At 39.5% G+C, this 14,207-nt stretch overlaps 1 protein-coding gene across 2 annotated transcripts in view; it reads left to right on the forward strand.

Moving 5' to 3' along the window:
* Positions 1-501: 501 nt before the first annotated feature.
* Positions 502-14,207, forward strand: part of OLFM3 (olfactomedin 3) — a 50,253-nt gene continuing 36,547 nt past the window's right edge. The window contains exon 1 of one of the 2 annotated variants that reach the window (XM_064664573.1): positions 502-792. In XM_064664573.1, coding sequence (XP_064520643.1) covers positions 724-792 — 69 coding nt within the window. In that variant the 5' untranslated portion in view covers positions 502-723. The remainder of the gene's footprint in view (positions 793-14,207) is intronic. The other variant, XM_064664574.1, reaches the window with a different exon arrangement.

A 14,207-nucleotide genomic window follows, 5' to 3' on the forward strand; every position in this document is an offset into this window, starting at 1 on the left:
TGGGGGAGCGAGCCGGCGAGATCCCCCTGAGGAAAGCCCTCTCCCCGCAGCTCCCCCCTTCAGCCCACCCTCGCCCCTTCCCGCTGCCACGGTGCCAGGTGCTCCTTTCCGAGAGCCGCCCCTGCCCGCCCGCAGCCAGCGCAGAGCGGTGTGGGCCGCACGCTGTGCCCTCCACAGAGGGACGAGCCCCGCCGGCCACTGCAGGGGGGACAACCCGGGTGAGGGGATCCGGCGAGCCGCCCCCTTGCACGGGGCACCCCGCGCTCCTGCAGCTCGACCGCGCTTCTGCCCAGCCCGCGGCTGCCGCTGCCCTGAGCCCCCGGCCCGGCCACGCCACCGCCGCATCCCCGGCGCCCCCCGCCCGGTCCCTCCCGGCGGCGCTGATGTCACATCCGCCGCCCGTGCCCGTCCAGCCGCGCTGGCTCCGCCGTCTCCCGGGCCCAAAGTTTGGCGGTGGGCTGGCCGGGGGCGGAGGGGAGGGGCGGGGGTGGGACGGGGCCGCGGAGCCGCTCTGGCAGCTCGGGCAGCGCCGGCCTCGCCCGCCCTCCCCGCGCCGAGGCTGCCCGCGGAATGAGCGTTCCCCGGGCGGCTGCTGCTGCCGCTGCCGCCTCCAGTCGGGCTCGGGCGGGCGGGCAGGGAGCGCAGCTGCCGGCGCGGTCGCTGCAGCGGGAGCGGAGTGAATGACCGAGAGGAGCGGCGCGGAGAGGCAGCCCCGGGATCAGGATGCGGGCGGCCGCCAGCATCCTCAACCTCCTGCTGCTGTCCTTGCTGGCCGGCCTCGATCCCTCCAAGGTAGGAGCCGGCCGGGCGGCAAGTTCTCCCGCAGCGGCGGAGCCGACCCGCACACGGCGTATGCGGTAGCGGGCGATGCGCTGGGCGGCCCCGGGGAGAGGCGGGTGCGTGTCCTTGGCCGTCCGAGGGGCCAGGCGGGAGAGCTCGTGGCGGGAATGGCTGTCCCCGGCCCCGGGATTCCCGGCCCGAGGCGGGACAGCCGCCCGCGGTCAGGGGGCTGCGGGCGCGATGCGGCGGCGCCCACGGCCCCGGTCCCGGAGCGCAGAGCGGACACTCCCCGCACCTGCCCGCGACCCCCGCACCGCCACACGCAGGAGCTGCACCCGCCGCAGAGCGGGCTGGGCGGGCTCCCCCTGCCCGAGGCCGGCAGCTGTCCAAGGCCGGCAGCTGCACAGCCGGAACGAGCGGCGATCCGTCCCACCCAAGGCACGGAGGCGTTTATAGTGCTGGGTGACTGCACCAGTGCCGGGGAGGCAGCGAGGCGCTGGGAGCAGAGATCGACAGCCTCCGAAAGGAAATAAATTTGTTTAGAGTGGAACCGGAGGCATCACGTGAAGACACTGAATTTGGTACTATAGCCACGCTCGGGGCTGCTGCAGAGCGCCGTTATTTTCAACTGTGTTCGGGTCACCAAAAGATCACATCTGATACTAGAGTACTGATAAAAGCAAACAATATGTTTTAGCCATGCAACCTGGTTTATGACGGAGATTTTAGATTAAGTCATTTAAAAAATCGGAATTGCACTATACCACTTAAGAGCAATAATGACTGAAAGCCCCTAGGTCTGCAGCTGTCTGTAGAGCTGTATTTTATAGATGTAGAACTTGTCTCATTTGCCTTTTTGTGGTGTGCAGTCTTGTAACTCTGAACATTGAGAAAACATTCTTATAGTATTGCAGTCTATTACCAGCAGCAGTCTGTACCGTGTTGCCACAATTTATATTGTATGTTGCTGAATGTCAATTTAACGATACCATTTAGGTACCAGACAACCACGTGAGGCAATGTTCAGCTCTTCTGGGAGGTTTTTCCTTTAAAATAAAGATATTAATCATATACAAGTATGCACTGAATTTCTAACAATATGGAAAAGATGCTCCTCTTTAAAAACATAAAAACAGAACCTAAAAAGGAAGCCAGTAGAAAACTGATTTACACATGCAGTATTCTGACTGCTTTTCAATCAGTAAGATACAGTGACAACTTAAAAAAGCAGGAGGTGGTAGAGAATTAATAACATTATCTAAGAAATCAGTTATATCAACTCTATTTAATAGGAGCTATTTGAAAGCATCAGCTATTGCTGTGTCTGTAGAGAGTCATCAGGCAATGCACACACAGGAGTTTCACATCTGTGCAAATAGCAGCACATGGTCACATTATAATTACAGGTTTCCACACATGCATTTTCTTTATTTTTCTGTCTTCTCTTACCCTTAGTGAGATCTATAAAGTTAAATACTTAGAGACACTGCATGAAAGCAGGAAAACCAAAATTTGTGTCACTCTGTCCCCAGAAGAGTAAATCACTAGCGAAACAAACAGCTGATCGAATTATTCTTTTAGTTCAGGCTCTGAAATAACAGTGGGAAGAAATGTTCCATCTTATGTGTCTGTCACCATCCAGCACTGAAAACCAGGACGAGGCACTGGAATGAAGTGGCATAAATTAACTTTTGAAACTTTGCTTCCAGCCCTTTTTGCTTTGGCATACTGTGCAGAAGGCATGAAAATGGCCTTCTATTCATCACTCTGTGTGACATTTTCAGGGATATTAAAATGTTCTTTACTGGCTATTTTGACTTTGTCAAGGGTCAGGAATAAAAAAAGCTAAAAAGTCCTTAAGATTAGATTAAAATTAGAATTCTTAGTCAAAATCTGGCGTCTATCAGAGTTAAACTGGGTTTTCATAAGCAAAAAAAAGTGAAGTCAAATTCATGCTACACCACGTTAAGCATAAAAAAGATGCCACATGGCACATAATTTATGTTGTTGACTATGAACAATATATTTTATATTTCTATGAAAAATTATATCTGTAAAAATGTTTACAGGCTATTTTTAGCAAAAAAGTACAAGTTCTGACTGAACTCTCACTTTAGAAATGGAACTAGTACTCAATTATTTATCTTGCTTTATGCTAAATTGAAATAGAATAATTTTCTGCTCTGCAGGTTAGGAAGCAAATATATGATATGAAGCTAATTGTAGAAAACAAGGGGATGTTAAATTCCTTCTTTGTGCAGTATGCTCATGATTAGACAACTTTTTACATGCCCTTGACACTCACAAACTATTCAGCTTATGGAGATAAATCTCATCAGACATTTCAAGTATACGCAATACCTTCCTATTGGTGTCCCACATAATTTTCAGGTAATTATTTATTTTACTGATCAATTAGTTTGGGGGAATAAAAAAGCTCTAATTTAATACCAGGCCATCACTGACTCAAGACTGCTGTCCACAGGCACTCCTATTACGACAGAGATGTTATGCTAAACTTACTTGGTTATTTACTAATAGTGAAGTGTTTAAGTATCGCCATCTTATGGTAAAATATGTAACAAAAATTTCTATATAATTCTTCAGTCTCTGGAACATGAACATTTTATTTCAACCACAGTAATTTATTGCCCATGCTTTTGAATTCTTTTTTTTTTTTTGCTAATAACCTTGATATAGAATATTGACCCAGTGAGGAAATGTTTCTTTAACAAATTGAAGACAGCTCACTAACAATAAATTTCAACACACTTAATGCTAATTACTGAGTATCAATTTAAGGTACTTATTAAATGTTGTATTTGTTAACTTTATTCTATTTTTTCTCTGTATTTACATAGAAAAATAAAAAAATATTGATGATATTTCATTAAAGGTCTATTTCCAGCAGAGTGATTAGACATTCAGCAGGAAGCCAGCTAAAGGGAAAGAACTTCAATATAAAGCCTTTCTTTTGTCTTACTCTTGAAAGAATTATCTTGAAAGAAGAAACTGTTCAAGATTAGGACATTTCTAAGAGTTACTGCTAGATGGCATATCTGTGCTGCTTTTCTATACCTGGAGTTTTCTGTAATGGCCTTCACAGTATGTAATGTGGACTTCTTTTGTAAAGGTTGCTTTGCTGGCCATCATTTGATAATCACAGTAGTATAACCAAGCAAGCATTTTACAGTCAGGTAAAGCTGCTCCACATAGAAACCAAGCTCAGTGTGTTTCCAAGTCTAGATGGCATTTTTTAAGTTTAATTTTGAAAATTTAAATAGATCTGAAAAATCTGTTCATGTTTCAATGCAGTTAATGAACTTCAGGCCTTTAAACTTTATAATGGCTATATATCCTACATCTGTTTCATTTCGTTTATTTGAATTTTGCAAAAAATGTGTCAGAAGACAAATGCCAAGTACAATCCCAAATGGAAGCTTAGTATCATTAGGGACAGTTACAGAAAGCAACTGTGATTTATGTTCCTTGCTCAGGATAACGGGATGTTTGGGGAATGTTAACACTAAAAAATAAAAGCAAATTTGAAAGCAGTCATCTATTTTTGCATGCTTAATTAAACTTTGCATTTTGATCTTTGGAATGGCTGTGTTTCTAGATTTTAAAAATTATGATTTTCCCACATAGTCACACTATACAAATAGCCACTAAAATCTTTCTTTTCCCTGCATTTCAAGAACTTTTCAGCAGGAAGAGTGCCCTGCTTTAGTGCTACTTAGCAATGCAAATTAATTCATCTCTATTGCAAGATTTTATAAGAATACTATGTACAAAAAAGGGTTACCACAATATACTATTATTATTGGAAATATGACTCACGGGACTACAATACACCACAAAATTTAATGGAAATCCCATTACCTACTTGGAAATTAATTGACCCTGTTTCCTACAGTATTAGTAGTTAGTCAATATGGAAATCATACATAATTATTTAGCCTGCAAGATTTAAGAATGCTCTAAATCATTAATTGCTGAATGCGGTCAACTCTCACTTGGTGCCTGTTCTCCCATTTCTGTGCAACGTGATTCAAAAGCCATTGAAGAACATCTATTACTATGAATATATCCTGGGCTTTCTCCCAGATGTCTTTCCAGTTACGTTACTCTCTCTCTAGTAACTTCAGTCAATGTGTAAAAACCAGTGTTAACACTACTGGTTCTTCCTGCAGTGATCAATCCAGTGCCTTCCGACCTTTCACTCCTGGGAAAAAAAGGATGCTTCATATATTTTCTGTTCATCTACACTCAATGTCATACATCCACCATTATGTTATATAAAATCACAGAGAGGTATTCACTACGTCATTTTAAGTAACATATATTAAGATATTGGAAGAGAATATGCAAAAACACGCACATGAATGACATCTGCTCACGTGCTAACTCTCCTGGTGCTATCAGACATCCCATGGTCTTTAAAGGCTTTTTAAAACTGTTGATGCTATGGAAAGAGGGGTTTTTTTCTCTGTTTAAAAACAGATTCCTCTTCTGCTTACTATTATGACTGCTACTCCTTTAAATACACTCAAAAAACAATTCTATGTGTTATATTAAATCTCAAAAAAAATTGTATATGTATGTATATATATGTATATACACAAACATATTCTCACAGGAAACAATCATTTTTCCATTAGATGCATATTGCCTTCAGGTAACTAGGCTTCCAACTTTCTTCTGTATTTGGCCAAGTCATAAGCCAGTGAAGGAGAATCAATTCACAAAATATGCAAGGAAGAAAAAGAAGCAGGAAAGGGGACTGTCAGGACCAGGAAATGCAGTACTGCAGCTATTAAAACAACATTAAAACAGCAGCTCTAAAAATGGTGTTTCTGCTTGGCTAATGATTTACCACAGTTGTAAATTTCAAGTTAAAATACATGATGTTCATAAGGAACCTATGAAGAAATGAACAGGGAGTCATCAGAGAGAGTCCAGTCTATTTTGGGCACTGAAGTCCCCTTTTTCAATACTGTAGTATGACAGAAATGCTTCAGGGCATCACTTAAGCATTCTTACTGAATCTTCACAGAAAACCAGTTAAAATTCAAAAGCCTTCTGTAAATCTTTCCAGCAGTAGTCTGGGAGAAGTCCTCTCAAGGACCGTCTTTCACAAGAGCAACAGTCCATTGTACTGCTTCACTCCACAAGGCAGTAGATTTCTTGTTTAAGATGAAACTTAGAGAAAGGTTTTGTGTGCCTGGGTCTAAATACAGAATTCTTTTCATAGTAAGAATTCAGAAACAGTGGAAAACTTCTCTTACTTTCAGAATTTCAGAAATTTGTGGATTTACCTCAGATTTCCAGACCAGATCTATTATTCCCATGTTTTTAAACATGTTTTTAAACCAAGATGTGTGACCCAAGCACATGGTTCTATCCACGTTAACAAGTCCACCTAAGAACTTAGCCAGCAGAATTCTTAGTCCTCTAGGTCAGTAAAACACAGAAATACAGTAGCAATACATATTACTCTTAAAAGTACTTTGAAATGCATCTTGGAGACAACCTCCTATGTCACATCATTACTTCCAAAAATCAGTGATACTTCACTGTAAGCACGAACTGCAGCTTCCACTTTTTTCATTAGTGACTCAAAAGCAACTGACTTTCCATCAGCAGCACAATTTACTAGAACACTTAAAACTATTTCAAAAACATTTTTATTGTCATTGTTTTAATTCCTGACATTAAGGAGCTTCTAAGTCTAGATTTGGTTTTGTTTGGAATTGGAGAATTCATATTTCTGTCTTAAAAGAAACACCATGACACCAGAATGCAGCATAACAAGGCCCTCTGTATGGATTAGCTTATCCCCATTCCATCCTGTTTGGAATAGGGCTAAAAGATTTTTCAGTAAATAGGGAAATAACCAATGTATCAGATAAAGAAAGTTAGTACCAGTTGTCTAGTGATGTATGTGTTGTCAAAAACTAGATGATCTCTAGGGTTCCTCTTCACTGGCAAGCTTCCAGAAATAGTTGCCTAAGAACTACCTTTTCCAACAACATGACTGATTCATATTAATTAATTGAATACACTAGACAATGTCCACGCTTAGGGAAGGAAACACAGAGCACACAATATTGGTGATACAGGCAGTTAACATTGAGAAGATAACTGTATTAATGGATAGAGGAGCACACACAATAATTTGCTTACTCGGAGTTTCATGGTGGTATCACACATAGCATATGCTTTTTTGTCATGCTGTCATCTGCTGCCTTCAGCTTCCAGACAGAGGTTTACTTCTCAGAAAGGCAAAAGGAACAACCAGGCATATTTTTCATAAGTCAGTAAACAATCATAAATTGGAACTTAAGTTATAGCCAAAGGCCTATTTAATACCAGACCTGTGGATATGGAATTTTGTAAATTCTCACCCAGCTGCTTCTATAGCTATGTCTCTTCACAAGAAAGAAAAACATTTTATGTAATTACTCATAAAATATGCACTCCTATTTATTTAAAACTTTTTCCTTGGGAGGAATTAGAGAAACTTTACTGTTCTGACCTCTTCTGAGCCTTTCTCAGACTTTTAAAGCACTTAAATAACTAAGCTAAAGCAACCCCAGATAACACAAATGTAGCATGTTTCATCCTGCATTCCCCTGAAGAACAGCCATCTGTCTGCTGCACTGCCTTCTAACTGAACAAATCCTTGGAACTGTGATTTAATGTTTCTGTTTTCTTATTTCACCGAAAAGCATATCAGTCAGCATAACAGTCCTCATAACAGCAGCTTAAGCAAATTCTGAAAGCGAGTAGCCCTTTTCACCGCTCTGGTGTTGGAAATTGTGTTTGCTTTCTCTGCAAGCTGTAAAGTAACCTGTAAGGGGGGAGCCAGAACAACTGGAAAATACTAACTCTGTTCAGAGTGAGAACTGAGTTATCAAGGGCCAATCACAACATGGTGAATATTATTCTTAAATTATTGGGACATGTTATTAAAAAAGAGTTTTGTAGAGAATTTCTTGAACCTCCTAGTTTAGAACCAATGCTACAGGAAAACACTTCAAAATGTGTTTCAGTGTGTCTCCTTTGAAGGAGACAACTAAGCACTTAAATAATTTTCCATATATGATATTGTAAATGTTATTTGAGTTTGGACTTCAGTCTTAAAAATAGATTTACACAAATATAAACTTCAGCACATTTAGAATACGTTAATACCTGTGGTGACAGCAAATAATATTGATCTGATTATAAACACAAACCTATCATATGCTTCCTTACTCATATTAAATGAGGTTTTTCAGTCTCAACCTCCCTACTGCAATTATTTTTTCCTATTCCTTTTGTATAATCTCTTAAATATTATCCTAACTATTCTACCTTCTTATAGTAAGACTGCATTTTCAATATGTGGTATCAGGATGTTTTTTCCAAGAAAATACATAGAAAAAAGTGTAGTTGTAACATTGAACTATTGTTACAAACAGTAACAGATAGTACATAGAATAGATGATGATACAAAAAATGTAGATACAGCTGTAGATACCTGCACTCAGTTCAAAGCAGGTGTGTTACAGGTTTGAATTTCTTATGAGGTCTCAGATCAGTATTGCTTGCTGTCATCACAGGTATTTCTGGGCACTTGCATAAAGAATATAGAGATGTATGTCAGGCAGAGTAGCCTAAATACAAAGATTGCCGCTGACCTGTTTTCCCTCCTGTCTCTGAATACCTGCATACTTACCAAAACACTAAAAACGTGTGTATTAACAATCTCCCATGAGGATCAGCTTTAGCCACAAGCAAAGATTATGGTCTCCTATATTTCTGACTTTTTAAAACCTCAATTCCCTTCTGACTCTTTAACCCAAAGGTTAATCCTGCTTCCACCTTTGCCTGCCCCATAACAGGCAGGAATCTGCTGACTTCAGATACCTCCTCAATCCCCAGCACAAATTTTGCAAGTGCTCTTGCTTTTCTTTGTGATTAATGTGTTCATATGAAAATGATATGGACATTACTGTTCAACAAGTTCAGCAGTATGTATGTTAGGAACATATGCAATTAAACTAGGTATGCAAAAAAAGTAGCTGAAAGATGGAAGCTATATTCCATACTGTGTCACACAAAAATTAGTTTCCAGTTTTATGGAAGTGTCCTGGCCCAGAAGAATATACTGAAACCAGAAGCAAAGAATAGAAGTTCCTCTAAGGTAGAAGGGCATGTAAATAATAGAATTGGCTATGTCTTTACTCCACTACTGAATTTGCATATAAAACTACTGAAGTTATGTATGCACCACATATTCCTATGGTCTGTGATATGACAGGTTCACTTATGACATCAACAAGTCTGTTAGTTGTGGCTCTTACAAGGTTAAGTAGCTGATTTGCATTCTAATCCTCTTTAATAAGAAGTTTATAAAAATAATTTTTAATGACCTTCTGCTATACTAGTTCTGCAGACACTGCTAAAATAAGCACTTCCATATTAGCAGATGGTATAGAAATACATTTCTACCTTGTTTCCCTTCCATACTACTTGCTGTGATCAGCAATCTATGCAGCACAATTCAAGGAGTTCAGATTTCTGTGCTGTAGTTGCTGTCTTTTGCTGATCTTTCTTTGCCCTCTGGACTTGCTTTTTCTCTTAAAGCCACATGCATATGCTGTTCAAGTTCAGGTCAATGAATGTGAGTATCTTCACTGCAGTGATAGAGTAAAATAAGCATATCCAAAGTTCCAGGTACTGACCTTATGTTTACATATGGGACCCTTCTGGGTTTAGATTGTTGCTGTTGTCCTTATCTGGAGTAGATGTTGCTGATGCAATTCTGTGAGAACTCACAATAGCTGCAATGTTATGTCCTTTCTTTAAAACAGCAAAATACAACCTCAGCCTGCAGAGAGATATATACAGATACTTGTTCCCCTTCTGTTTCTCAATGAAACAGACCGTGCATTTGAAGAAAATTTTGAATGGAAAGATTGTCTTAATCAGTGTTCTCAGAATGCTCCATTTATTTAGACCATGGTGTTTATCTTTTTCAGATATGAAGTGCTCCTTCTCTAAGGTGGTCTTTCTCACCTCAAGCAATCAGAATGAAAAACTGCATTGGCTAGAACACAATGGTCATTAAAAGTATTTCATGAAGCAATAACTTGCTTTTATGAGTGCCACCAGGGACTAGATTGAGGAATTTTAGAGCAGTCAGAGAAGTACGGTTTCTCCTCCCAAAAATACCTTTATTTATACTTCAGTCAGTGCTAGCTTTCCCCCTCTTCCTCCTCCCGCTGTGAGCTCCAGAGAGCAGCATGAGGAAGAAGCAAATGCTACATATCTGCTCTTCCAATTCCTTCAACATCATCCGTGTGTGGAGGGATGTACAGGCAGATCTGTTCCTCTACTTGTCGGACTAGACAGTGAAATTATCCCTGATGGATATGATGTGTTGGCTTAATTTGTGTTTCTTCCAGCCTGAATGAGAAGTGAAGAGACATGCTTCCTTTGCAGATTTCAAAACCAGAAGACAGAATGACATGGCTTCCCTGATATCTCTGATAAGGCCACTGTATAGGAAGCCACCAGGCAATACCAAAAGCATTTTTTAAATTTTTGAGAAAATGAAACAAAAGGGATTTTGATATAATACTGGTAGTAATATGTATTATTCAAATTTGCCCAGTTCTAGATTTGTCAAGTGAGAAAGCTACAGTAATGGCTATTACCCCTATTGTGCATACAGGAGAAAAATTTACCCAGCTGCTCCTGGCACTCATACTACATTCACCAATGTCTTTCAGGAATAAAATTAATTGCTCTTGCTGATAGCTCTTTCCCATTTAGAAATACCATAGAAATTAAATAATGTTAAGACTGGTTAGGCCATTGAGTCCATCTCCTTACAAGGGACATGACCAGTTTGTGTTTTCTTATATGGTTTCCCATATCACTTTCTAAGTGGATGATAATAGTGATGTAGTTATTGAAAAATGTGCCTGATAAACCCTAATTGCCTAGCTCTTCTGTTAAATAGAAACAAGGTTGCATCTTTTCTTCTTTGGAATTTTCCCAAACTATATGCAAGTATATATTGTCTAACACTTACATCCCCCTTCTCATTAGCATTCTTGGACATAAGCTATTTGTATTTTGTGATTTTCTGTTTTTAATAGCCTCTGATGCCTAAGAATGACTGATGTTATATTTTCTCTAATTAGTCTGGACCCCTACCTCCAGTAACTATTTTTGTGTTAAATTATCACTCTTTTTTATCCATTGCCATAAATTTCAATTACAGTTCTAAAGACTTACTGTATCGTGCCATCATTAGCTTCCCAAACTTAGGCAGATTTTATGAAACTAATAAATGTGATATTTTTCTTTTCTAATATTTTTGCTTCCTCTGCAAAAAAATCTGCTATCATTAGCTAATTTACTACCAAAGTCCTTAGGCTTCTCCTTTCTTCTCTCTCCAAAATGCTCATTGTTATTCTGTACCCACACACTCCTTGTTTGCAATCTTGGAATGCTTTCTGACTAGCCACGTTCCTTACAGGTGCCCCTAACAGCTAAGGCATTTGTGTTTGCAGTATTTAGTTGCCTTTAGAGGATGGCTGCTTTTTCCAGGAACCTGATATCTTTTGGTTTTGAGAGATTCTTAAAGAGTTTTGCTAAGTTTTGACAGATTCTTCCAGTCCCCTCTATATCATTTCATATGCTGAATTTTATTATTTTTATTATTATCATCTTTAAAGTAATTGAAATAAATTCCTCTGAGCTACAAATAAGAGCATGTCAAGCCAAATGCACCGTTTACCTAAGGAAAGTATCCCAGCATTACAAGAATTCACAATTGTGGTTCATGCATCATATATGTTTGATTTTACTTGAAAGTCTGTAACAGACAGACCTAGTAACTTGTTCATTGGACTGCAAAGACTTTCAGCTAGACTTCCAAGGGCATATATCCAAATTCTGGAGCAGTTACTCCAATTAGTATCAGTTTAACTAAAATGCTTTATGGCAGGGAGTGAAGAGAGGCTGAAGAACCCACCACTGCCTAAAGGTGCCTTTTTTATATATATTCATTGTTTTGGGAGGCCATTTTTTAATATAAGTCTGCTTGAACAAAGTATGGACTGTAGCATGAGGAACTAATGGTCAGCATACCTACCACCATCAACTTAAACATAATCTGAAGAAATATTTTAAATAATCTACTTGCTCATTTTAATTCTTTTTAAAAATTATATCCAGTCAGAAAATTCACATTTGCAGATCAGGCATGTTACTTCAGAGTCCCTGCATTTTCTGCTGAACTCTGAGTTCAGAACATTTTAAAATTGTCAGCATCCAGTCAGAGACATCCTCATGCCAAACAGAGCACATCCTCCCCATTTCCAGTCAGTGAGGCTTTGCACTTCTGTTTTCATGAGATGTGCCCAGACCTACAGTCACTGATGTTGGGGGAATTCTTGCCTGACAAAATGACAAGGCTTATTCCACAGCATGAGTGCCATGGTGTCTGTTAATTACAAGACTGCTTGGAGATCAACTTCCGTGAAGAGTAGCTGGCTGAAAGACCAGATATAACACTGGAGGTCATGGGAACTTTGGAACAAACCCTTAATTGCCTAATTGTGTATACAGGCTATGCCACTGCTGACTCTTAAAAGTGAGCTCTAAATCCAATTCAGAGCTATATGCTAGACCACCTGCACTGTTTACCTTGAAACTTCAGTTGTCAAATGGCACCAAAATTGTTAATTCTGAATTGTGTCGTTTGAAACAGTGCCTACATTATAAATGCTGAATGCGTGAGATATCAGCCTTATAGAATAAAGTGTAGAATCAATCTCAGTTGAAAAGGCTGTGATACAGTGAGAGCTTGTGATGAAAAGAAGGATGAAAGTAATAAGGACTTAGCAGAATGTGCTAAATAGTGGACACATTGTGAAAAATGTACTAGATATTCTGAAAAGTGGGAAGAATAGGCTTAAAAAGGGAAGATAAGAAACCCATATGATAACAGTGTGAGGATAAAAGAAAGAATTCTACTGGGAACAGCCTGGAAACACTGAAAATGGAAAAAGTTGGATGATATCTTGAGGGCTGTTTTGTCTTTCATAAAGGCACTGATCTATTAATAAAAATAAGACTAACGGTATGAAAATAGATTGGGACTGGGATATATTTCATTAAAAAATATACTGCTGAGTGTCTAAAGAAAGCCCTGTGGTTGTACCTCTCTCTGCCTGTCAGCCAGCTGTGAGTTAGAATGTTACCACACCTGTGGCAAGGTCAGCAAGCTTATGCCCATCAAAGATTATCTCTGCCCAGACAAGCACATGAGCACAAGATGCCTATGAAGGAAATGAGGATGAAAAATATCAAATGATTCAATATTTTTCTTTCCTAACACAATGCCCTCAGCAGATAGGAAAGAAAACAGAAATAAAATCTTCCACAAATAGTTATTCCAATTTTTAAACAAACCTAGGTTAAAAATTGTTTATACTACTTTTCTAGCAAGCAAAATAAATGATGGAGTAGCACATTACTGAATATTGTAATATATTTTTTAATACAAGTTTATATTTTTACTTGCATTTATCATTTATGTAAGGTAACAAATTTTGCATACTCACTTAAGAAATACCAATATACTTAAGGCTTATCAGTCCAAAGTAGCTCAAATTTTAGCTTTCAGACTTGTGAATTATTCATAAAATAGCTACACACCAGGAATTATTTATAGAAATGTTGCTGAAAATAGTACTCTGTCTGCCAACTGATTCTAGTAAAAGAGGAAGATAATTTTGTTAAATTGTTTAGATCAAATTATCTGCTTAGCCTTATTATTGAGTATACAGTGCAGTCTATTTTTAACTATAATGGCATTCTCAGCACTTCTCAGGAGAGTATGATAGAGCCTAACAAATTCCACTGCTTATGTTCTGTAGGCCTACTGTGAATGTACAATTATGAACAGATTCAGTATGAATTTACTTTGAATTGCACTATCTTTCACTGCCTTTCTGGGAACTGCTAAGCCATCCTCTTCTGTTTGTGTCCAGATTTTTGTCTTTTGAGTATATCATACACTACTGCAGAAGAATCAATATATCTTCCTATGAGAAAGAGTAAATAACATGACTTTTACTATGGGATTCGCAAGGGATTTGTATAGTACAATATCAAGACCATGAATTTCCTTATTCTATAGCTAGAAAAGGAATGTGCTGTAGTTAAGTTAGTCTGAGGTACAATGAAAATACATTAGGACACCTAGGCCAATGTTTCTGCACAAGGATCAATGGAGTTGCAAACAGTCTGCACTGCAGCAGGGAAACAGTGACAAAGACTATGGAGTGACTTAGAGCCAAAGAACATCAGAGAAGCATCTGATCCTAGAAGCTGTGTCCTACAGAACTGGTTTACAGTTT

This window comes from Pseudopipra pipra, chromosome 9 (genome assembly GCF_036250125.1).
Source record: "Pseudopipra pipra isolate bDixPip1 chromosome 9, bDixPip1.hap1, whole genome shotgun sequence".
Classification (NCBI taxonomy): Eukaryota; Metazoa; Chordata; class Aves; order Passeriformes; family Pipridae; genus Pseudopipra; species Pseudopipra pipra.